At 44.5% G+C, this 24,286-nt stretch overlaps 1 protein-coding gene across 2 annotated transcripts in view; it reads left to right on the top strand.

The window, feature by feature from the left end:
- CSMD2 (CUB and Sushi multiple domains 2) overlaps positions 1 to 24,286 on the top strand; it is a 645,193-nt gene that overhangs the window by 574,903 nt on the left and 46,004 nt on the right. For both annotated transcript variants that reach the window (XM_068537861.1, XM_068537860.1), the window contains exons 49-53: positions 1,820 to 2,008; positions 13,910 to 14,095; positions 14,916 to 15,110; positions 16,844 to 17,017; positions 18,632 to 18,805. In XM_068537861.1, the coding sequence (XP_068393962.1) occupies positions 1,820 to 2,008; positions 13,910 to 14,095; positions 14,916 to 15,110; positions 16,844 to 17,017; positions 18,632 to 18,805 (918 nt within the window). The remainder of the gene's footprint in view (positions 1 to 1,819; positions 2,009 to 13,909; positions 14,096 to 14,915; positions 15,111 to 16,843; positions 17,018 to 18,631; positions 18,806 to 24,286) is intronic.

Raw genomic sequence — 24,286 nt, 5'->3', positions numbered from 1 at the left:
CCCTTGTCTCAGTCCATCTCTTCTCATGGGCTGCCGACTTGGAAGACCAACCCAAACTTAGCGGGCTATCGAAGTCTTAAGAAACTCTTAGGTATGGCTTTGGGGGTGGGGAGGACCAACCAGATGAAGCTGAGGGGAGCCTGGGAGGAGAAGGAGCTTTACTCTCTCAGCGTCCATTTCCTCTGCAAAGTGGACCCCAAATTCCTTTCCCCCACGCACACAAGAAGGAGGGTACCTTCACGCCCCCCAGGGTCGGCAGTCGGCTCTGTCACTCAACCTCTTCAGGCCTCGGTTTCCTCTTGATGGAAAAGAAACCTTAAGCCATCTGTCAGGGAGGTTCAGGCTGAGTTCCTAGAAGCTACTAACACAAAAGAGAAATAAAGCAATTTAGCAGCATTTCACTATGCTAGTTGCTAAACTCTGAACTAAAAGCCATTAAGGAGTTGTGCTTCCTTTGATGTTTTTAAAGATTAATCACATGTTTGTGGGTAATGAGTCAGTTATAATTACAGTACATACGCCACATAGAAAGTGAATTAATTACATGGTGAAACAATGAGTCCTTAATGGAAATACAGTAGAGTCGTGTACTTTGCACATGCCTCTATCACTGTGACTAAGTATATTTTATAACTGAGGTTCTTGTTCTTGACCGAGGTAGACTTGTAGATACCACATAAACAGGACACAGGTGGCAAAGCAGAAGCAAGGAAGCGTTTCTGGCTTGGAAAGGAGGTATTTAAAACATCAATTTCGCCAGCAGAGGGATGTGATCACGTAAAAGGCCAGAGGACCATACTGTGGCGAGGATGCAGGAAGGGTCCTGTCATCTTCATCCTACCTTGATCCCATGCCAGGGACTCTTAGAGCAGATGAACGGGCTTGCTCTCTGTGCTCCTTTGGTCATCCCTCTTTCCCGGCCTCACAGAACTTCCCCCAAGCGTCCCTGGCAGAGGTTTTTATTGCCAAGTTCTCTAAGGCTGGGGTTTTTGTCTGTTCTCTTCACTGTTGTATTCCCAGCACTTAGAACAGCATCTGGCATATAATAGACACTCGCTATCTGTCTGTTGAATAAATGAATGAAATAAGTTGAAACCAGACGTCGAGGGGGAATTAGGACTGTGGATTTGATGCCCTGAGTTGCCACAGCTCTCTCTCCCCCCATCCTCCACACACAGCAGAAAGCAGGACAGGGACCATTTACTGAGTGCCCTGCACTGGGCTGGGGGCTTTGCAGACACGATCCCATTTAAATTGTCCCAAAACCTATGAGGGAGGCATTGCCAATCGCAACACACAGGTGAGGAAAGTGGAGCTGAAAGCGCCTCAGTGATTTGTCCCAAGTCACAGAACTGCGGAAAGGTGGGAAATGGGACTTGAGCACAGCCCTGACTCCAGAGGCCTCGCCCCTGCGGTCACACCCTTCTGGAACCAACCCCATTGGGTTCTATTTTCTGTGTTCCTTTGGGATATGGTGGGATTCGAGAGCCTGAACTCAGCTGCACAACTAGTGCTGCCTCCAGGTGCAAAGGGGACCCAGTGCTTCATGGAGCTGTTTTTTTCTTCTGTTTTCTTCTCTTTCCTTTTTTTCCTTTCTTATCCTTCCCTTCTCTTTTCCTTTCCTTTCCTTTCTTTTCCTTTCTTTTCTTTGGCTTTCCTAAACTGGCTGCTTTTCAGTATCAACTTCCTCACTAGCAGTGGACCTGGCAGTGGTGAAGACAGGGAAAGAGAGGGAGAAGCAAGGGGGCGGGGCCTGCATGAAGGACCACCTCTGTCCTCCCACTGTGTGCGGTCCCCTGACCCTCATCTTGTTGTCCAGCTCCCTACTGCAGCCTGCCCCGGGCTCCACTCCACGGCTTCCTTCTGGGCCAGACCAGCACCCAGCCTGGAGGCTCCATCCACTTTGGCTGCAACGCCGGCTACCGGTTGGTGGGACACAGCATGGCCATTTGCACCCGGCACCCCCAGGGCTACCACCTGTGGAGCGAGGCCATTCCTCTCTGTCAAGGTGAGAAGCAGGTGGGAAAGAGGTGACAGGTGGCTTGGGTCCTACCCGCAACTTGGGCTTGTCCCAGGACCAATCACTTCCAAATGTGGGCTTCCTCATAGATGATAGTTAATTCATTCTTTCAGCAAACATATACTGAGGAGCCATAATATCTGAAGCCCTGGGGATATACAGGTGTGTAAAACACAGCATCAGTGTTTTCAGAGCAGAGAGGGAGATGGATATGTAGCCACAAAAGTGCCAAATGACAGAGGAAGGAAGTGCTATATCGGGAGCGCAAACAGTATTGTGGGAGCCCAAGGTTAAGAGGGGACCTACCTGCTCCTGTACAGCTAAGGGGCTTCCAGAAGAGGGGTTGCTTGGGCTCATAGAACAAGGAAAGTTGAGGGCCAGGCATTGGCAAGGAAAACATTCTAGGCAACAGCAAAGGCGTTTGCAAAACCACAGACTCTGAGAGAGATCGCAAACTATGCAAAGCAATTGGGGCTGGCTGAAGTGCCAGGTCAGGTGGGAGGAGGCGAGGGGCGGAGGGAAGCAGGGAGACCAGTGACCATCACCTACTCAGTCATCAGCGATCAAGCACGTGATATATACCAGGAAGTTTGCATGCATTGCTTCTGATCATTTATGGGATTTTTTGTCCTTAAAGTAATATACATTCAGACTAGAAATCTGAAGAAGAAAACAGAAACTATAGATAATGCCAAAGAAAAAGTGAAAATGACCTATAACCCCATCAACTGAAATCACTGCTGTTAACATTTCCTTTGGTCTTTCACATATTGTATATAAAAATGGCATTATTGGTGTACAAAGCTCTTCATATTTTGTTAGCATCTATCACATGATTAAATACACTTCATCATCAATATTTGCAATGGTTTTGTAGCATTATAGAAAAACTGTCATTTATTCAAGTATCATCCTATTGTTGGTCATTTGACTTTCTGTATTTTTTGCTACTATAAACAATGCTGCTGTTAAAATCCTTATAATTCCGTCTTTGGGACCATCCATATTTATTTCCTTAAAATAAATTCCCAGAAATGAGATTATTGAATCATACCTATACAAAGTCTACAGCTTTTGATACTCATTGCCATCCAGAAAGTTTGTCTTCACTTATACCTCCACCAGCAGCTTGTTGTCTTTCCTCCCAGATTCTCAACACTATATACTGCATTTTAAAAAAGAAAGAAAAAATTTACCAATTATATAGACAAAAACAAGAAATCACTTAAGGTTGAGGTTCTTGTGTTTTGGTTCCCAGCATGGTGACGTACTTTTTTAATGACATCTGTCTTCTCTGACCCTCACAACCTTCTCGGGCCTGTGCCTGAGCTTTCTCAAAGAACAGAAGCAGGGCATCAGTGATATTCTCTTTGATGCTTCAAGCAAGGTTTGCAGAGGACTGATTGTCTGCAAACGGCAAACGTCTTTTGGCTTCAGTTTCCATTTTTCTAACTGTATCCACACCAAGTCTTTTTCCCAAAGTTCTAGTAGGAAGCAACCAGGCCTCTCACCTCTACCTTTTGTCACGTCCCAAAACCAAGCTCTGCCCACTCATCCGCACACTGCTCTGTGCTGCTTCTCCCCATCCCCAGCCCCAGCCCAACTTCCTCTCCGATGCCCTCCCTCTCTGCCATTCCCTCCGTGCTCTCTGGAATCCTGGTTCCATGGCCAACAAGTGTACACCCTCAGTCACCGCCCAGAAGGCTCTCTTCACTTCCTTCCTCCGCGGAGACTGTGGCTCTCCTCTGAGAACACAGATGCTGGGGCCCTTTCTGGGGAGGGTGCTTATCCCCTATGTCCCACAGAACCCAGGGCGAAAGGCCTGGTATGCTTCCCTTTCCCTGCTGCTGCCTTCCAAACCATGACTTCTCCACTGACAAACACAGCACAGTGGAGTCTATGCATCCTAATGCTTTCTCTCTCCTTCCCCTGCCCGTTCTCTCACTATGCATTCTCTCCCTCAGAGGCCTCATTCCACCACAAGCTTTCAGGTACTTTGTGATTCTTCCCCCTCCTCTCCTACCCACCGGAGGTGTCCCTTTGGGTTTGGCGCACCGTGGTGTGTGATGGAGATCACTAGACAGACAGCCTGGTAGTCTCTCAGGCTAAGAGGTTACCTCCTGTCCTCTCAGTTATCCAAGAGAGAAGGGCCAGGGAGGGGCAGTGACGTGAGCTGCCTGTGGCACCTTTCAAGCTGAACCTGTCTCTCTCCAGCTCTGGGAAACTTCCATCTATGATCACTCCATCCCCTCCACTTTCTCTGTTCTCTTTTCCTGCAGCCCAGACCTGCTGGACCTACTGGGCTGATTCCCTGTATATCCAGTCCTTTTCTCTCTCATTTTCAGTCTCTGTCTTTTTGGTCTATATTCTGGGAAATTTCATTTACTTTTCATTTTGTCGACTGAAAAAAAATGCACAGCCTAAAAGTTGAGAATTATGTTTTATTTGGCAGAATTAAGCCCGGAAGACAGCCTCTCAGTTATTCTAATGTTTTTATTAGCATCTGTTAGACCCATTGAGGGGAATCAGAGGCCAGAAATAAGGCTTCCCAGACCAGTTTTTGTTTGTCTGTTTTAAATTAAAGGAGTTCTTAGGTTAACCATTATATATCTTTTTCCACCTTCTAATTTGTTTCCCCCACCCCCTAAGGTACCAATAAAACAGCTCTTTATAATGAAAGTTCTCTAAAAATTGATCAATTTACAAGTTCCTCCAATTTAAAGGATCCATAATCTGTCCATTAATGAGATATATGTAAATAGTGGACTCAAAACCAATAAGATGCAAGAGCCATCCCCATAAGAAAGTGTGAAGGCTGTAGCCTTCACAAGATCTAGAAAGTTTACTCCCAAAAACAGTCTGTGAAAGTAAAGGTCTTCACTGTACAGGCTGATGAAACAAAGGTTAAGATGGCAAAAGCCCCTGAGAGTTGGCAGACAAAACACTGCTCAGAATCCCAGTCTATTTGATTGCCAGATGTGTATCATATGTGCACCTTCCAGATGGCAGAGACCAATTTTTGAAAACACACACACACACAAAACACCTAAGAAGATCAGGTAGAAGATTTACACCTCAAAGACACAGGAAGAGAAATGCAAGTTCCCCCTAGAAGAGCTTTTGTTTTTTTAAGGTCAGAATTCTGAAAAGATGTTTTATCAAGCCGACTTTTTTTTAACTTAACTGCATACGCAATAAAAGAGCCCCATATTGGCCATTTTAGGTTGAGATCTCCTTTAATATAATTTTCCCAATTAATTAGGTACTTGCAAGTATAAGACATGAATCTGGCTGGGGTGTTAGCTGGAGTTTGGCTTTCTGATGCCCCTCGTTTTTCTGTTCGAGAGACTCTATTTCCCACTTTAAAGCTGAATTTGTTGAGGATAAAAGTTGCTAGTGAAATTGTGTGGTGGGCCAATGTGCTGCTTTTGAGCTTAATTCCTCTAGGTTTCTACCCTAGAGTTGTTTCAGCTCCTCTTCATGTCTCGGGTTCTCCCTCCCGAGCACTGCTCCCTCCCGAGCTCAGATCACAGAATGGCCGGTTCTTATTCCGTGCAGAGAAAGTTGTTTAATTAAAATGAGTTTGTTTCCCTGTTAGCAAGTCTAAGCTCGCTCTGCTCGCCGCACGACAGGCCAATAAATCAGGAGATGAGGTTCTGAGGCAACAATACGACTTTATTCGGAAGGTTGGCAGACTGAGAAGATGGTGGGCCAGGGTCTCCAAAAAACCATCTGATGGGATCTGGATGCCAGTTCCTTTTATAGAATCAGAGAGGGAAGTAAAGTAAAAAAGGCCATCAGTCTTGCAAAACATCTCCTGGAATGGCCAGCCTTGGGGAGGGGAAGTGTTAATTTCTTCTTTCTTGCAGCCATTCACAGGTGGGCAGGGTTCCCTGAGGCAGGCCATGATGTATGATTATAATAACAAAAGCAACAAAAAGCAAAGGCTAAAGTCAAAGAAACAGATCCAACATGGAGTCAAAATTGTCTCTTCCCTGTAACAGTTCCCCACTGTGAGTATGCATTCCACAATCTTGTGGAAAAAGGGGTGACAACCATTCTAACTGCTCTGTCAGATGGATCTTTCTGGGAGTGTCCGCCATTGGTGCCAGTGTTCCAAATGATGCGACTTGTCGTCTTTTGTTCCTCTTTGGAAGTGTCTGCTTTACACCTGTAGACTTAAAAAATATTCACAACCTAAAAAGTTGAGAGTTATCGGGAATTTTGAGGGCTTCAAGCCCGGGAGGCCACATCTCAAGTTAAAAAATTTAGCGTTTTTCTATGTATGGGAAGATGCAAGTGTCTGGGCTCACTGAAATCATTCCTTTGATATGTACCACAGCTATCTGGGGTCTGTATCCTGTATTTTCACATTCTGAGTTTCTTCATGGCTCACCATAGGAAATGGCTGCAATCTGATGCCTGCTAGATGACAGGTATTCTTCTCCTTCCTGAGTTTCCTCAGGGCTCACCGGCTGACGTTGGAGGGCTGCAGTCTCTGGTGACTGACCCTCTCCTCTTGGTCAGGAATTTGACCAATATTTGGGAGACATGTCTTGATCAAATTTTGTCCCACAGTGCTGGGAGGCTTATCCCAGGTCAGGCGAAAATTGTTGATATGCCACTCCAGGTGCTAACTTTCAGATTAGGCCCTATTGATAATTAAAGATTCTCTGGATCCTCTGTCTAATTATGATCAGGAGACATTTTCCCTTGTTGCTTCTTCCCATACGTAGAATCACACTATTGCAATTATTTTATGTTATAAATGTGAGAAGTTTTGTTGGGGGCCTGATTACACACTAGGCACTGTAACAGACAACAATCTTATGAAATAGACAGGATATAAGTAATGCAGCTAGTAACATTGACAAAGACATAGTGCAGCAGGGACACACAAAGCACAAACAATTTGGAAACAAAGAACAAATTAAAACGATTAGTATAGCTAGTTGTCATTCCAGTTCCAATAACGAGTGACCAAAGGAACCATAACTGATTTAATGAGCCATCCACAGTTTCACTGTACTGGTCATGCATACTTAGACATGCATGGCTTAATCTTTGAGACAAGCATATGCTACTGGCAGGATCAACCAGGTAGAGAGAAAAAGATAAATGTTTCATCTTTGTTTACAAAGGCATACTTTATCAACTTGTTGTAGGTCATAGCATAAGAGAAAAGGTTTTTTTCTGAAAAACAAAGATTAAAGCCAGTATATTTCCCAAAGTCATAAAGTTATAAATCATATTTACCAATTCATTCAGTCCCATATTTACCAGTTCATTGATTAATTGCTGTTGATCCGGTTGACGTTATCAGGTTTTCCATTAGTTTTGTCATTTGTCACCCAATCCAGTGATATTATCTGAAGGCTATCAGAAACTTATATTTGTCAAAAAGTTCCTTTTTATGAGTCTTCTTGAAAATCTTCATTTTGTTAAAGCATCAGGACAAAACTTAAAATAGCATGGTTAAAGATTTGAGTACAATGCAAATAGCAGGAAACGGATATCTCTGTGACATATAACATTTTAGAATAACTAGAATTATGATTGATAACATATCAGGACATCATATCAGATGTTAGGGATTCCACATAAATTTTGGAATATCTATATTAAATATTCTATAACCTAAGGTTCATCTCCAATCACTTGACAATGTTTTTGAAGTAATTTAACATACCAAATAAACTTAGTTTGACATTCCTCTCTGAGATGCTGTTTCAAAGTATCCCAGAGTCAGCTGGAGGCTAAAAAGCTTTAGTCAGATTTTGATATTTGGGAAGTTTGTTAAAAATATCAAAAATGTTTTAAAACACAACAGGATCATAGGTCACTGTGAAACAATACTTATTCATTTAACCAAAGTCACAAAACGATTAAAAGAAAACAAATACGGATCACCTAAGGGCACAGAGACTTATACAATCTGTTATCAAAAAGGAGCACTTCTAACAGAGAGAGAGATCAAATTCGTCTTGTATTAGCTTACTTAACAGAATCCATTTACTTAGTTAACTTCAATCTAAATTTAGTTAATCCTGACCTTGTATAAAACTTTCTCAGTAAAATGTAATTCCATTCCTCATAACTTCTTAACTGAAAGCACACATTCTACCATACTGAAATGTTTTATCATTTTCAGTAGCTTTAATTATATATTTAAATTAGAATCCCCAACTCTTAAAAACTACATTTCTAGTGAAAACCAAGAGATAAGTAATAGTTACCAAAATCTGGAGAAACTATTTTAGATGATTTTTAGAACATAATTATTCTTATAGAGTTTACCTAAAAGCTCTTATCTCATTTCCATTTACTTTAAAGTTTCATCATATCAAGTTATTTCTCTTGCTGACAAATTTGCAACAGGTATAACAAGACTTTATTTAACTTCTATTAAACCTAGGTGCAGTGAAAGTATTATACTTAATGTTGATGGCTCTAAAGACATGTCTATATTAATTAGATCAACAAACAATCATTAATACCAGGTATTAATTTAATACTAAATATTTCCCAGTTCATGTGAACCTGGAAACTCATTTATCTTAATTTCTCTTGTATTTAGAATTGTTTGGTTTGTAAGCACTTACTTTTCTTTAAGCCAATTAAATAGAGATCATTTACAGATTAACCTCAGCCATGTTATCCAAAGACAAAGACACATACAAACACAGAAACAAACAGAGAGACATCATAGCTCTCATTTCAAAATTTCAGCCCTGAGTCGGGTACAGCAGTGTAAAACCCATCAATTTACAAAAGAGGTTGGATTAAAATTGGGTTTCTGACAGATGGAACAAATCAAGCTCACTTGTCTAGATGGCTAAACCCTTTTTACTAATATTTATGGAAAACAAGTTCTAAATTACTTTACCCTCTTTTTCAAAATTTGCATTTTAAAAAGATGGCAGAGTTAAGGGTTCCTGAGAAGATCAGATAGGACATTTGCATATCAAAGATACAGGCAAGTTTCTCCTAGGATGACTTTGTTTCCCCTTTGTTGGTCTCTGAGCAGACAAAGCCATTACAATCTTTCGGGCCTTTTTCATATTTCTCTGGGTACATTCAGCCTTTTCGGCCGTATCCCTATTATTGAAAACTGAATAAGCCAATTGGAACAAATCGTTCACTGGAGTCTGAGGACCAGCAGTTGCTTTCTGAATTTTGCTCCTGATGTCTGGGGCAGACTGGGCCATGAAATGCATAGCCAAAAGTACCTTGGGGAAGGAGGGATCCACATCTGTTTGGGATCCATGGCCCTGTAGGGTGAGGTCCCCTAGTTGGCATTCTGAGGTTGTACGAACGAACGGTTTTGTACTTCTCCAGAAACTCCCTTGACCGGGATAGACTGAGAAGTTTTCTGTGCCACCTTGGCGTTTACCACAGAATATGTGGCACCCATATCTATTAGAAAGTCAATCAACTTGTTCCCCACTGTCAAAGTTACCCGGGGCTCCTGAGGGGAAATTAGAATTGGACGCCTCAAGTCTAAAGGAGTCCCCTGGCCTCTTACAGGATTTCGGCGCAAGGGAAATTGCCCTGCTGCAGAAGTGGCTCCCGGTCCAAATTGGGTGCTCTACCGGGTCTTAGATGGTGATACTAAACCAGGTTCCTGTGTTCCAGGGGTTACTATAGAAACTGCTATTTGATCCCCATGGATAGGGGGACCAGGAGGCGGTGAATATGTTGACAGCATGAGGTTGGGGGTGGGGGGGGTGCAGGTGCAACAACTGCCGGTGCAGCCTGCTCAGCCACTGGGGGAGCTGGATAGGCTGGAGGGGGGGGGGTTTAAGTTTTGAAATAACATGTCCCCACTCTCATTTTCTCCCTCTTCCCCCTGTAGAATAGGTTCCTTCTTAGGTTTTCTTTCAGATCGCTGCACCATAAGGTGGCAGCCCTCTGACTCCTTTTCCTCCTGATGCAATAACATAGATGCTTCTACATACGGAATCTCATCTCTTTTCCCTGCTCTTTTGCAAAACACTTCTAACTGCGAGATCGTATAATTGAGTGAGCCATTCAGGGGCCATCGTTCTTCTGATCCTAACATATATTGGGTCCACAGCCTATGACAAGAGTATATCATGTCTTTCCTAGTCATAGGCTCACGGCTATGTTTTGCCCATTTATCTAATATATGCCTCAAAGGGCCCTCTCTCGGGATAGATGGAGTATTTCCCATTTTTATAAGTTTGATAACACCAAAACACAAAAGACACAGACAAATTCCAACACAAAAGGCACAAACAAATTCTAGCATCGATGCACACAAAACCAAAACAAAACCAACGAACTAGTTCCCAAATCAGGTACATTTACCCTACAAAACCAACGAACTAGTTACCAACGAACCAGTTCCCAAAATCAGGTAGAGTCCAAAAACAATTCCCCTCTCCAACAGGGTACCCCAAGCAAATTGGCTTGTCCCATGAAGGAAAAGCCCAAACAGAGGGGGGAATATGTTCCCTGTGTGCACACCAGAGCGACTTACCCTCCAAAATCGAGTCTGTTGACTCGTAGAAGTTTGTCGGTTCCTTGCTTCAACTGCCAAGTGCTGGAGTAGCCGGTGCTGCTTCAGGGAACTTTGAAGGGAAGATCCTCAGGACAAATGATCCTGGCAGATGCTAGGGCCTCGCGCCGATATTCCCCAACGGGGACCTGCTAGCCACGAGCAGCAAGGCTCCCAGCTGGCTCAGCCAAATCTGTTACCGAGTCCAAGCTCACTCTGCTTGCCGCACACCTGGCCAATAAATCGGGAGACGAGGTGCTGAGGCAAGGAATACGACTTTATTCGGAAAGTCGGCAGACCGAGACGATGGCGGACTAGGGTCCCCAAAAAACCATCTTATCAGGGTCTGGATGCCAATTTCTTTTATAGAATCAGAGAGGGAAGTAAAGTAAAAAGGCAGAATAGAGAGGGAGAGGCGGGGAGGAAGTAAAGTAAGAAGGGCCATCAGTCTTGCAAAACATCTCCCGAAATGGCCAGCCTTGGGGAGGGGAAGTGTGAATTACTTCTTTCTTGCAGCCATTCACAGGTGGGCAGGGTTCCCTGAGAGAGGCCATGATGTATGATTATAATAACGAAAGCAACGAAAAGCAGAGGCTAAAGTCAAAGAAACAGATCCAACATGGAGTCAAAATTGGCTCTTCCCTGTTGCATGCCCGTGGGACCACTGCACAGTGTGAGGACTTGCCTCCACCACTCCCGCAGGTTTCTCAGTTGCCTGAGAAAGCCCTTCTCGGCCAGGAGGAGATGTCCCTTCTTCAGAGCTAAAAGCTCTCATGTAATATTTTCACTTTTATCCCAACAAATTCTCGTACAGGTAGCTGATTTGAGGAAACACGTCAGGTCAGCCTCCTCCCTAACCACTCAGCCCAGACCGCTCGGTATCTTTCGACTGAGCAAATCCCAGTGTCTTTCAACTGGGCTCTCCTAGTATCTTTCAAATGGGGAGTCAGGTACCTGTTAGACACCACCAGATAAAACTCAGGATCTTCAACCAATAATCAGGAGCTCCAAGAACCAGGAGAGATTCACCCGAATTTGTCTGGATTCTCCGAGGAGGTGGATGGGCGCCAGAGGCCTCTGCTGGTCCAGATTCCAGATCCTTGTAGAGTTCAGGTGAAGGAGAGAAGTCCGCTCTAGGTCCCTTCGTCAGTCACCAAAACTGTCGACTGAAAAAAAATGCACAACCTTGTCGACAAAAATTAATCAATAGTCAATCTATGAAAGAAGTGGAAATTTTTATTGGAGCCAAATTTGAGGATTATAACCCAGAAACAGCATCTCAGAAAGCTCTGAGAACTGTTCCACCCGTTAGACGTCAGAGTTACATAAGTTTTTTGAAGCAGAGGGCTCTACGTTAAATGACATATTATTGACAGTTTACACAATCCAGACCTAAATGTCATCGTGGCCCCTTACAAGATCAAGAGGAATTTTTTTTTTTATATATAACTTTTATCTTTAATTTATTTATTTATCTTTGGCTGTGTTGGGTCTCAGTTTCTGTGCGAGGGCTTTCTCCAGTTGCGGCGAGCAGGGGCCACTCTTCATCGCGGTGCGCGGGCCTCTCACCGTCTCGGCCTCTCTTGTTGCGGAGCACAGGCTCCAGACGCGCAGGCTCAGTAGTTGTGGCTCACGGGCCCAATTGCTCCGCGGCATGTGGGATCTTCCCAGACCAGGGCTTGAACCCGCGTCCCCTGCATCGGCAGACAGACTCTCAACCACTGTGCCACCAGGGAAGCCCCAAGAATGTTATCTTTTAAGGGGTTGGCTTGTTGATGGTAGGAGAATGTTGCTCTTTATGGTTGAGCAGGTATGTCTGACAATGGGGGAGGTTTGGCCGAGACATAAGGCAGATACACGGTGCACACTAGGCAGGGAGAAGAAGCCAAAGGGCAGAGAAAATTTTTTGTTTAAGTTTTTCTTGTCTTGCATAAAATATGAATTTTATTTCACAGCCTAAAAGTTGAGAATTACGTTTTTATTCAACAGACTTAAGCCCAGAAGACAGCCTCTCAGCTAGCTCTGAGGGACCGCTCCGAAGTGGCAAGGGAAGAGCCAGGATGTATAGGAGTTTTTGCAACAAAAACCAGGTGGTCAGAACATCAAAAGATTCCTGTTAATTAAAGAAAACCAGACATCTCAGGTTAATGAGTTTAGCGCTTTTCCCTGTACCAGATGCCAGAGTCAGGGCTGGTTGAAATCATTCCTTTGAAATGCACCTTAGCTATCTAGGGCCAGCATCCTGTTCTTTCCATTCCTGAATCCCCTCAGGGTGCACTGTCGTGGGCAGCTGCTGTGGCTGAGGGGGCAGCCTATTTGTCTCCATCCTGAGCTCCCTTAGCGCTCACCGTTGGGGGTGGCTGTAGGGCTGAGATGGCTGCAATATCCTTTGTTTGCTGAAATGGCAGGGAGCCATATCTTTGTCTACAATTTCCACCCCTTCTATTTAATGCTTATTTTGGTGATCCTATTTTTAACTTAACAGAGCCCTTCCTTGTTCACTTTTTGTTGTTCTCTTTTCAAAGCCCTCTCTTCTCATTTTATTATATGTCACCTTGACATTCTCAGGATCAGAAGTTTAAAGTTATATGTCTTCTGTTACCTGAGTTAGTTCTGTTTCCTAAAGGAGACTTTTCTTTCTATTTTTAATCTTATCTTTGTTTATCACTTTCATGCTGCTGGTTTTCTTTATTTGTATAGTGATCTTTAATTGTTCATATTTCAAAGTAAAGGCTAGGTTGATTTTTCCAGGTAACAGATGTGGGTTACCTTTGTTGTTATTATATGCAGCTATCATTGCCCACTAGGTCTCTCCCATGAATAAGAAGTTGAGTTGAGTATGTGGCAGAGATAAGCAGACAGAGGGTCAGGCTTTAGGCTGAGAGCCTTTATATTTAAGGATTAAAAGAGCTTTATTCCAGGATGCCTACTTCTACCATAGCATCCCTAATTCTCTCAAGGGAGTTCTTTTCTTTTTTTTTTTTTTTCTTTTTTTTCCTTCAGTGGGTAAGAAAACCCTCTCTGTTTAGTTTGGAGAATGGCTGCCTGAATGTTTCTACACTGTGTTTGTGGGAAGGGATGGAGAACTGGTCTCACACCCCATAGCTCCCTCCTGTATATTTTGTGCTGCAGCTTCTCAACTCCATTTAATCCATCAACACACTTCTATCTGCATTTCATCTTCCAAAGCTTTTTTGTTTCAACTCCTCTACTGATCTTCCCATTTTCTTTTTTGTTATGAGGCTTTTCCCTCTTATTAGTCTTTACTATCATTTTATTAGGGCTTCAAGGGAGAGGAAAGATAAAAATATGTTCTCAGAACACCATCTTGAAGCAGACATGCTCATGACATTTTTTTCCTCCGCTAGCTCTTTCCTGTGGGCTTCCTGAGGCCCCCAAGAACGGAATGGTGTTTGGCAAAGAGTACACGGTGGGGACCAAGGCTGTGTACAGCTGCAGCGAAGGCTACCACCTCCAGGCAGGTGCCGAGGCCACAGCAGAATGTCTGGAGACAGGCCTATGGAGCAACCGCAATGTCCCCGCCCAGTGTGTCCGTGAGTCCTTGGGTAGGGGAGGGGTGTGTGTCAAAGGGCTGGGTAAGCAGCTGAAAAGATTCCTGCAAGGAGCGAGCTAAAAATCCAGTAATGGGACAAGACATGCCCATGGAAGCTGGGGACTCAGAGAGCTGAGACAAGTGGGTACTGCCATCTACCAACTTGTGTTCCCATTTGAAACTGCTTCAAAGCATTGATAGACCATTGCTCCCTGAGATGTTTCCATAAACCATCACAGAATGTAGGAATGACTGGTCCACTTCCTTTTAGATGGGAAAACTGTCAGAAAGTTGGCATGAATGTCCTTTGATCACAAAACTCTAAAATAACAGAGATATACTTCAGTTTTAAGGCCAAAGTCACACACTGGCAGCCTAATGGGCTGTATCTAGTCTGAAGATACAAGATTTTGTGTTTTTGTTTTTGTTTTGTTTTGGTTCTTTGGCCTATGCAGTGCTTTATTAAAAATTTTTGAATTTCTTCCCAACATTTTAAAATCAGAAAATTTTACCTAAAACTTCGTATTTCTAGCTTCTCTTGAAAGAGGCAGATCTGACCAATTGGAATTTGCAGTCTCACATCCACAGTCAACACTGACTGAGCGCCACCTACCTTTCTTTTTTTAATTGGGCAGATCTGCCCACCCCAGGTTGCGAATTCCCCACCCAGCTCACTTCACTCATTGACCACACCTGCCTGGGGACTAACGGCTCTTGGATTCATCATTACTGCGTTACAGCCTCCCAGTCCCCAGCTCTGGGTCGTCAGTGTCTTCCATAATTAATTTATTCATCCTCCTCTCTGCTTTTTACCTCCCCAGCTGTGACCTGTCCCGACGTCAGCAGCATCAGTGTGGAACACGGCCGATGGAGGCTTATCTTTGAGATGCAGTACCAGTTCCAGGCCCAGCTGATGCTCATCTGTGACCCTGGCTACTACTACACTGGCCAAAGGGTCATCCGCTGTCAGGCCAATGGCAAGTGGAGCCTCGGCAACTCTATGCCCACCTGCCAAAGTAAGCCCAGGAGGGCAGGGTGGGCAAGTTTGGCACAGTGCCTACACCCTGAGCCATCTCATACCTGAGCTGAATTGGGGAGGGGGAGAAGAGGAGTATAGCCAGGGATTGCAGTGAACCTCCTTTTGAACACTCACCTAGAACCAGGAGCTGGGGAGAGGCCTTTTCCTTTTAGGAAGGACTTCTCAGCATCTTGTCCTCTTATTAAAAAGCTGCCTCTGTCCAGGTGAGCATCCACTAATTCATTTATTCCACATTCATACCAGGTATTGTAGAGGTATGAGGAGAAAAGGTTGTGGTTCCTGCCTACAAGGAGCTGAGAGTCTACTGGAGAGGCAGACAAATAAAGAAGCAAGGATAACAAAGTGTGATAAGACCTATAATGGGAGTGTGTATAGGGGGAATGAATATAGAGCAAGGGACCAGGCCACCTAAGTGTGCCTGCCTCTCCTCCATTGTAAGTTGTTTTTCTTTGGTTCTTTAAGATAGTTTCAAAGCTCAGGGTCCCTGGGAAGCACCTCTGAGATGGAGGTTTGTTAGGGAATGCCCTTGGGATCACCACCTGGGGAAGGGAAGGGGAGGGGGGGAGGAGGAGGGGGAAAGGGAGGGGAGAGTGAGGGGAGAGGATGGGGATGGAGAGGGAGGGGAGGCAAGAGGAGGAGAAGAAGTAGGAATGGGAAGATGGAGAAGGTGATCGCTGATGCAGTATCAGAGAAGGCCTCAGCTGACCCTGCAAAGAGCTCTGAATCTTGGTGGCCCTTCAGAATTGTCACAAGTTAGGGCAGGAGGCCTTTATACTTCCACACTGACCAAACACTGGGTGCAGGCTGCCCCAGGAAGAGAGCATGACCTTAGGTGGGAGGACTCTTTAACCAAGGCAGTCTGAAGAGGGCTCGCAGCAAGGGGTTGTTTGCCAGCAGCTGGGGAAAGAAGTCCTTCAGTCCTAAAGGGGGTCTGAGTGGGTCAGCACAACATCCACCAGTAGGGATATTCTGATGCTATTTACTCAATCAGTAATGATGTGACAGAGGAAGGAAGTGCTTGTGAAGGGACAGAAGGAGATCACTTATCAGGGCACAGGGGGACATTTGAGACTGGGTAGGAGGAGTGGTATATTCCCAACACCTATGACCCAAGACACTGTTACCTTTGTTCATCCAAGTCCAGACTCCGAAGTGGAACCACGTATGTGACAGAGTAGGAGTCACGAGCGTGGAACAGCTTCCTTACAACGAAGGCGCTCACATCTCAGTGCAGCCAGTGGCGTCTGCAGCGCTCTGTGGAGAAGGAGTTGAGGTGCTGCCGGGCTCGGCAGAGGGCACAAGGAGAGTGCCTGCCAGCGTCTGCCCTGGACGCCGAGGAGCGCACCACACGGTTGCCATCTCTCTGGCGCCGTGGTCCCTAACAAGGGTGCACATCCAAAACCCCTGAGGAGTTTTGGTTTTCTTTAATACACATGCTTGGGCCATATCTCCAGAGACTGTGAATCGTGGGTCCAGAGTGCAGCCTGGACATTTTTAAAGCTCCTCGGGTGCTTCTGGCGACACCTCCAGTTGAGAATTACGGGCCCAGCGTAACAGCACAGCCGTCACGGTGGCGACCCGTATTCTGGTCATGAGTCCCATTAGAGTAGGTTGAACAGATCTTGTTTTTGTCATTATTCTTGCTAATCAGAAGCAGCACATGTCCCGTCTCTCGGGGCTGGCTTCCTGAGCATTTTGTGGTCTTTGTAGTCATCTCCTGTGGAGAGCTCCCCATCCCGCCCAATGGGCACCGCATCGGAACCCTGTCCGTCTACGGGGCGACGGCCATCTTCTCCTGCAACTCCGGGTACACGCTGGTGGGCTCCAGAGTGCGAGAGTGCATGGCCAACGGGCTCTGGAGTGGCTCCGAAGTCCGCTGCCTCGGTAAGTGACCTCCCTGGACCTCTCCTGTCCCTTTTCCCCTCCTCAGGACGGGTTAGATCTTTCCAAAGCTGCATTCCAATCTTTGAACGGTACTGTTTTACCTACTGTCATGAAATGCTTAATCCAAACAGCTAGTGGCATCTACCATAACCAAAACCCTGAACTACCTTCCCTTGGAGCGCCCAAAAAAATGAGAAGAACTTCAAGTCTGAGGAGACAAACCTTTGAGGGGCTCTCATTCTGATCAAAAAGACACCCCCTTCTTATTGGCCCTCGTATGATGGATGAAGCCCCAGTCTCCGCCTCCAGGGACACTTTACAGAGACACATTCCTGCAACACACCTAAAATACCATTTATATTATTGGTTTTTCCGTAAGATCTTAGGGGAAAACCCAGACAACTTTTTGACCAACCCAATATGTATTAGCAAATTTTACACACATATGTATACAAAAATACAATATTATATGTACTATATTATATAATAAATAAATATTTTTGTCATTAGCTTGTTTTATGACAAAAATATGTCAATGTATGACAAAAGCATAAAAACCAACCTGGCTTACAAAGGACAGAGTTATCATTTCCCTCATAGTTAATCCAGTCCCTGCCTAAACATTAGATATTAACGTTCTCTCTTCTCTCACACCTTTCTTGGACCCCTCAACTCCAAAGGAGGGTCCCAGCTACACAGACCCAACAGCATAGATGGGACGGTCTGTTCCAGAGTGTACAGTGCTGCCCTCCCCCTGTCTCAGGCCTCTGTTAGAGACACAGTCATGAGTTATTTCCACACAGAGCCAAAAAATGCTAGTGGAAACACTAGAAATACACTCTACCTAAACCCCATTTAAAAAAATTAACTCACCTAGGTTTATATTATCTGTGTTCCTTGCCACTCAAGAAAGAAGGATGAATTTAGCTGAGCCACCTGGTCTTACATGGTTATTTTCAACACGACCAGACTTTTTTGTATTCTTTTTCAAATTCTTTTCCCATTTAGGTTGTTACATAATATTGAGCAGAGCTCCCTGTGCTATACAGTAGGTCCTTGTCGGTTATCCATTTAGAATATAGCAGTGTGTACACATCAATCCCAAACTCCCTAACTCTCCCCCCACCCCCACCCCATTCCCCGCTGGTAACCATAAGTTCATTCTGTCAGTCTGTAAGTCTGTTTCTGTTTTGTAAATAAGTTCATTCACAACTAGGCTTTGACTGCCTTAATGAGACCACGGTGCCCTCTATGCAGTCGATGCTACGGAAATGCTGGCTGATGAGAAAAAGAGGGGGACGATCCCAGAGGCAGGGCAGTAACAGTGATCATTTCTCACCCATGTACAGACACAGAAACTAAAGCTCAGAGATGGGTAGCCATTTGGAATGCAACCTTGGGATTTGGGGTTGCCAAGTCTTCAACACCATTTCTATCAGATCTAGGATTCCTGAAATCAGTCCTGGATGCTGCAGTCAGGGGGAGGTGGGAAAAACGATGGGTGGTCCTTTTCCCCACTGTCCATGTCTCCCCCTCCCCTCATTTGACCAAGTCCCACCTTATTTTCTATACGCTCCTCTTCAATTTACTCTCTTTTCCCACATCCCACCATAGCTGGACACTGCGGGACCCCTGAGCCCATCGTCAACGGGCAAATCAATGGAGAGAACTACAACTACCGGGGCAGCGTGGTGTACCAGTGCGATGCCGGCTTCCGCCTGATCGGCATGTCTGTGCGCATCTGCCAGCAGGATCATCACTGGTCAGGCAAGACCCCTTTCTGTGTGCGTAAGTATGGTACCCACTCTCCCTAGTCACGGGCTCAGGTGCAACATGGACTTTCTCTTGTGTTGTCTTCATTAGGTTAGCTAGAGGTTTTTGTATGTTTTGTTAATGTTTTTCAAAGACAATAATTACATCTGTTGTTTTCAGTTTTCTGCATCATTAATTATTGCTTTCACCTTTATTATTTTCTTCCTTGTGATTAACTTCTTTGTTCATTTTCTTGCTTTTGAATTAGGAATTTAGTTCATTTATTTTCAGTCTTTTCGTTTTTATTGATTATTATGGATAGAAGTGTTTAAGGCTATAAAATTTCTTCTGATCACTGCTCTAATTATACCCCACAGATTATAAAAATTAGTGTTTTATTATTTCTCAGAAATTCTGTAATTTTGATATTAATTCCCCCTTTTGCCTAGAAGATTTTTTTAATAAAAGAGTCCTTTCCAGATGGAAGGACCTTTTTGATTTTTACACTGATATTCATTTCTAATTTATTGCACTGTATATAATATTTCTACTTCATGGAATTTACTGAGGCATCCTTTGCGGCCTAATATTTGATCAGTTGTTATGAATGTTCCATGTGCATTTGAGAAGAAAGCGTATTAGTGTCTTAAGTTCTATATATAATCATAAGACGTGCCTTATTGATTTTGTTGTTTATGTCTTCTGTATGCTTACTTATTTTTTTGTCCACCTGACCTGTTTGCTTCTGAAATTTGTGTTTCAAAGTTTTCTTTTATTAGTGTTCTTCTATTTTTCCTTGCGTTTCCCATAGTTTCTGTTATGTAACAGTAATTGCTTTATTTGGTACATAGATATTCATAACTATTATATCTACATTGAAAATTGTGGTTTTAGCCTTTAAAAATATCTTCATTATCACTTTTAGTATTTTCTAGTTTGAACTGTACTGTGTCTAATACTATTAGGCTTATGCCTCCTACTTTCATCCTTTGCCCATTTGCCTGGTATACCTTTAACCACCCTTTACTTTAGACTTTCTGAATCACTTAAATTAGTTGTGTCTGTTATATACATCATAGAGTTGGGCCTTGCCTTCTGAGCCAGTTTGAAAATCTTTTTCTTTTAATAGGTTAGTCAAATTCATTCACATATGTTGTTATAACTTATATGTTTGGTTTTAATTGTCATGTTTAATTATTATGTGTAAAATATAATACACATATTTATTTCTTTCTCTGTATGATGTGTTCTCTTTGCTTTCTTTGCTTTGCTTTTTTTTTTTTTCATTTGATATTTAGGAAAGGTTGTTAACTTGTATGTCCCTTTCCTGTAGTCAGTGCATTGACATACCAGGATCCTTTTTCAATATGTTCACATTTAAGATAGACTTTCTCTTTCTAGCAGTGACTTTAGATCAGTACTCCCCTGCTCCTCTCCTCTCCTCTCCATACAGCCTTGCTCTCTACAAAGGCTTGTGACAGAAGCATGAGAAATAGTTGTGCCTGGGTTTAGTGTTTATTTTTCTACTTACACGTAACTTAAAGTTTACAGCATTGTCTGTCTTCTAGTTATGCTGCAGGCCTGGGCTTTCTACAGTTTTATTTCTTCTTCTTGTTAGTCTGCATTTTGGGGATTTCGATGGCCACTGTTTATTCTCAGTTGCCTGGAAGTAATTTGGAAAATTTTTTTTCTAAAGTTCCGTAAAGTGAGCCTTTATATAAAGTGCAGGTTTTGTTCTTAATTTTTTTTTTTTTTTAATTTTATAGCTACTTTATTTATTTATTTATTTGGCTGTGTTGGGTCTTCGGTTCGTGCGAGGGCTTTCTCTAGTTGCGGCAAGCGGGGGCCACTCTTCATCGCGGTGCGGGGACCGCTCTTCATCGCGGTGCGCGGGCCTCTCACTATCGCGGCCCCTCCCGTTGCGGGGCACAGGCTCCAGACGCGCAGGCTCAGCAGTTGTGGCTCACGGGCCCAGCTGCTCCGCGGCATGTGGGATCTTCCCAGACCAGGGCTCGAACCCGTGTCCCCTGCATTAGCAGGCAGACCCTCAACCACTGCGCCACCAGGGAAGCCCCTGTTCTTAATTTTTGTAAGGCAGGTTTTTTGTTTTTAATTCTTTTTCATTTGGTTTTTCATATATGAGATGGAACAATGAAATAATGAGCCTTACTCAGCAAGCAATGCATGAAAATTAGTCTTAATAGTTTCTTAAGTATTAGGTTTACAGAAAGGAAGACCTATCTATATTCAGTCAGCCTTCTAGATGTGTCTAAACAAAACATGTTTGGTTTAATCCAGGAAATGCAAATTCAAATGCCTTTAAGAAATTGACACAGAACACGTGTGAAAAGATTTGGGTTACAAATAATAGGGAATGTTGGAGTCTGAATAAATGGAGGATGTCTGCCTAACCTAAGATACTTAATTTTGCACCTGGTCCTTACTGAAAGACAGTATAGTAAAGCGTTTGGACACTTGGAACCTGGTCCTAGATTGCCTGGGTTCAAGTTCCAGATCTACCACTACATAGCATGTGGCTTTAGGCAAGTTAGCTTATCTCACTAGGTCTCTTTCCTCATCTATGAAAAGCAGGTACCTCAGAGACTATTGTGAGGATTAAATAAATCAATACCTGTGAAACGGTCAGATGCTGCTGTTGCGGGTGTGATGATAGTGTGGTAGTGGTGGTGATGCCACCGCCCTGTCACATCACAGAGTCCAGGATCTCTTGTACCAAGCTCCATTCTCTCCTGGAGCACAGAGTTTTAGGAAGTATCTCGAGTAGGACGGCAAGAGTAATAGAACAAGTATTTAAAAGTGATTGCTCTGTGGCAGGTACTGTGTTAGCTGACATCACCTATGGACTCAAGGTTTATGATATCAACCAGACTCTCAGAACTTTCCAGCTGCGCATCTACATTTCCTCACTCAGCTCCCTTGTCCATTCCGCACAATTTCACAGCTAATTCACAATTTCACCTCCTTTCTGAACACCCATATTCTATTTGTCAGCAAATAGCAAATAGTGAAGATGGCCTGAAAGCAGAGAAGCTAGGTTTAGAACTCAGACGAGCCACTTAGAAACTGTGCCCCTTGAACAAGTCCCCAGACTCCTCTGAAACTCTCTTTTCCTATGAGGATAACGATGGTGCCTACCTCACGGGGTTGTGAGGATTAAATGAAATAATGCATATAGACCCCAATAATTATTAGCTAATCATATAATCTCACTTTCTACTGTGCAGAGAAAATAGAAGCCATCAGATAATAACCCCTTCCACTTCCTGCTTCCCTGGCTCGCACGTCTGTCCTTGTCTGCCTTCATCCTTGTCCCTTCCCTCCCATCTAGAAGGAGGCCCAAGCCTAATCCCTCCATGGGTCTCTGGACCTCCTTCCCTTCTGCCTTCCTAGTAAGCTTAGTCTGTTTTCACTTCTCTCCTCTGAACTGTGGACCTTCCATTTCTATCAGTTTCCCTCAGCCTGTAAGACCGAATTCAAGAAACCTTTCCTTAGTACCTACTTTGTGCCAGGTGCTGTGTTAGGTGTTGTGGGGAAAGATGAATTGAATGTGCCGTAGTCTCGGCCCTCAGGAAATCTGGGTCCAGTGGTGCACGTGCTCGAGGTCCAGTTAAGAGCCCCCGCCCAGCAGAACTCCTCTTTTCCTTCCCAGTGGTGTGTTCTCCTTCTCCCTTTGCGCCTGTATTCCTCAGGGCCATCTGACGAGTCTTGAACTGTCCCCATGGGTCTGTGACACTCCCACCTCCTGTGAGCTTGATTTACTGCTTTGCTGACCACCCCTCCGGGTCCTTTGCGGGCATTTCGGTCAATCTGCAGCTCAGAAGCTGGTACTCCTCCCAAAGGTTTTACTCCTGAGTCCTCCTCTCTCGCTCTATACAAGTGGTTATTTTAGCCTTTGGGGTCATGACCCTTTGTGAGTCTGGTGAGAGCAATGGATCCTCTCCCAAGCTGATGGCAAACACCCAATATTTTGCATATAATTTCAGGGGATTCACAGACCCTATGAAGCTTACCTCCATTGTCCCACCACTTCACTAACCTGGCAAAGTCCTGCTCAGCCTTGAGACCCAGCTCAGAGGGCATGCCATGCCCTCTGTGGACCCTCCTTAACCACTCCCTCCCTAGCAGAGGGTAGGTGCCCATCCTGGGCACTGGCCTGTCTCGACACCAGCCATGGTGTTGTGACAGCCTGCATCCCTGCCTGCTCTCCTACTAGGCTGAGAAGTGAGCCCCCTGAGCTCCTTGCATATCATCAGTATGTAGCAGAGTCTCTCGCACTTAGTGCGTGGTAAACATTTAATGAAGAGCAAGTGTATGAATCTGTTTTTAAAGCAACCCTGTTAATGCATATTGAGATCCTTACTTTACAGATATAGGAGCTGAGGTGTAGAGTGAGTTGTCCAAAGGAAGGAAAGGACAGAGCTGAGCTATAAACCCTGGTCTGCTGACCTCCTAGTCCATTCTCGTCCCACCACGCTGGCAGTCTTGAACCCCTTTAGTCCATTATAACAGCACGCCTCTGCCCAGCTCTCTCTGCTAGAGTCAGGGATGCTACTCTTGGGATTTACATAAGAGAACGGGCCCAGGAAGACAGCAGACGTGGCCACAGCAAAAAGTGGGTCCTGCTTGCCCTTGTTCCCCGACCTCCATCCATACCATTTGGGTTTGGGGTGGGGGGTCCTCATAAATCCAAGCGTTGGGATAAGAAAGCATTCCTCATGGCTCCTTAACCTCTCACAGCTAAAAATCCAGAACCAAGGGAGAGGCCTCAAAACCATCAAGTGGGAGTTCAGCCCAAAGAGACTAGGTACCAGGCAGGTACTAAACAGAGCGAGGGACTAGGGCGCAGAGCCGAAGACAGACATCCACCATTCATGACTCATGCATTTGTTCGTTCACTCAGCAAACATTTATCAAGCTCTTCCTGTACGTCAGGCACTGGTACAGACACGAAAGATAGAGCAAGGAACGAAACAGAGCCCCGGGCCCAGGCAGCTTCCATTCAGGTAGAGGGAGACAGGCAATGAACAAGTGAAGAAGTACATGCGGAGTGTGCCCATTGCTATGGAGAAAGGCAGGGCAGGGCGAGGGGGCTGGGCAGTACTGGGGAGGTTGTTCATCTGGTCGTAAGGGAAGGCCTCTCTGCTAGTGACATTTGAGGGGGGGCACCTGAGGATATGAGTGCAGGAACCAAGGGATGTTCCAGCCAAGAGGAAAGCAAGTACAAAGGCTCTGGGGCAGGAACTTGCTTGTTCAGGAAAACTCGAAGAGACCAGTGCCACCGGGTGGAGTGAACTCCACTACTGGGAGGAAGGGGGGAAAGCCTGAGCCCTACAAGCACCAGAGCACTCTCCCTTCCCTGCCCAGGGCTGAACAAATTACAAAATGAAACAGAGTCATGGGTGGAAGCCAAAATAGCACTTTTATTCCTGATAAAGACTAAATTGGAACCCATAGCTTAATGTGAGAGCCAAGTGGAATCTGCTGAATAAACCCCAG

The sequence above is a fragment of the Eschrichtius robustus genome, chromosome 3 (assembly GCF_028021215.1).
Source record: "Eschrichtius robustus isolate mEscRob2 chromosome 3, mEscRob2.pri, whole genome shotgun sequence".
NCBI lineage: Eukaryota > Metazoa > Chordata > Mammalia > Artiodactyla > Eschrichtiidae > Eschrichtius > Eschrichtius robustus.
The sequence above is the reverse complement of the archived record's forward strand: the minus strand, read 5'-3'. Positions and strand labels throughout refer to the sequence as shown.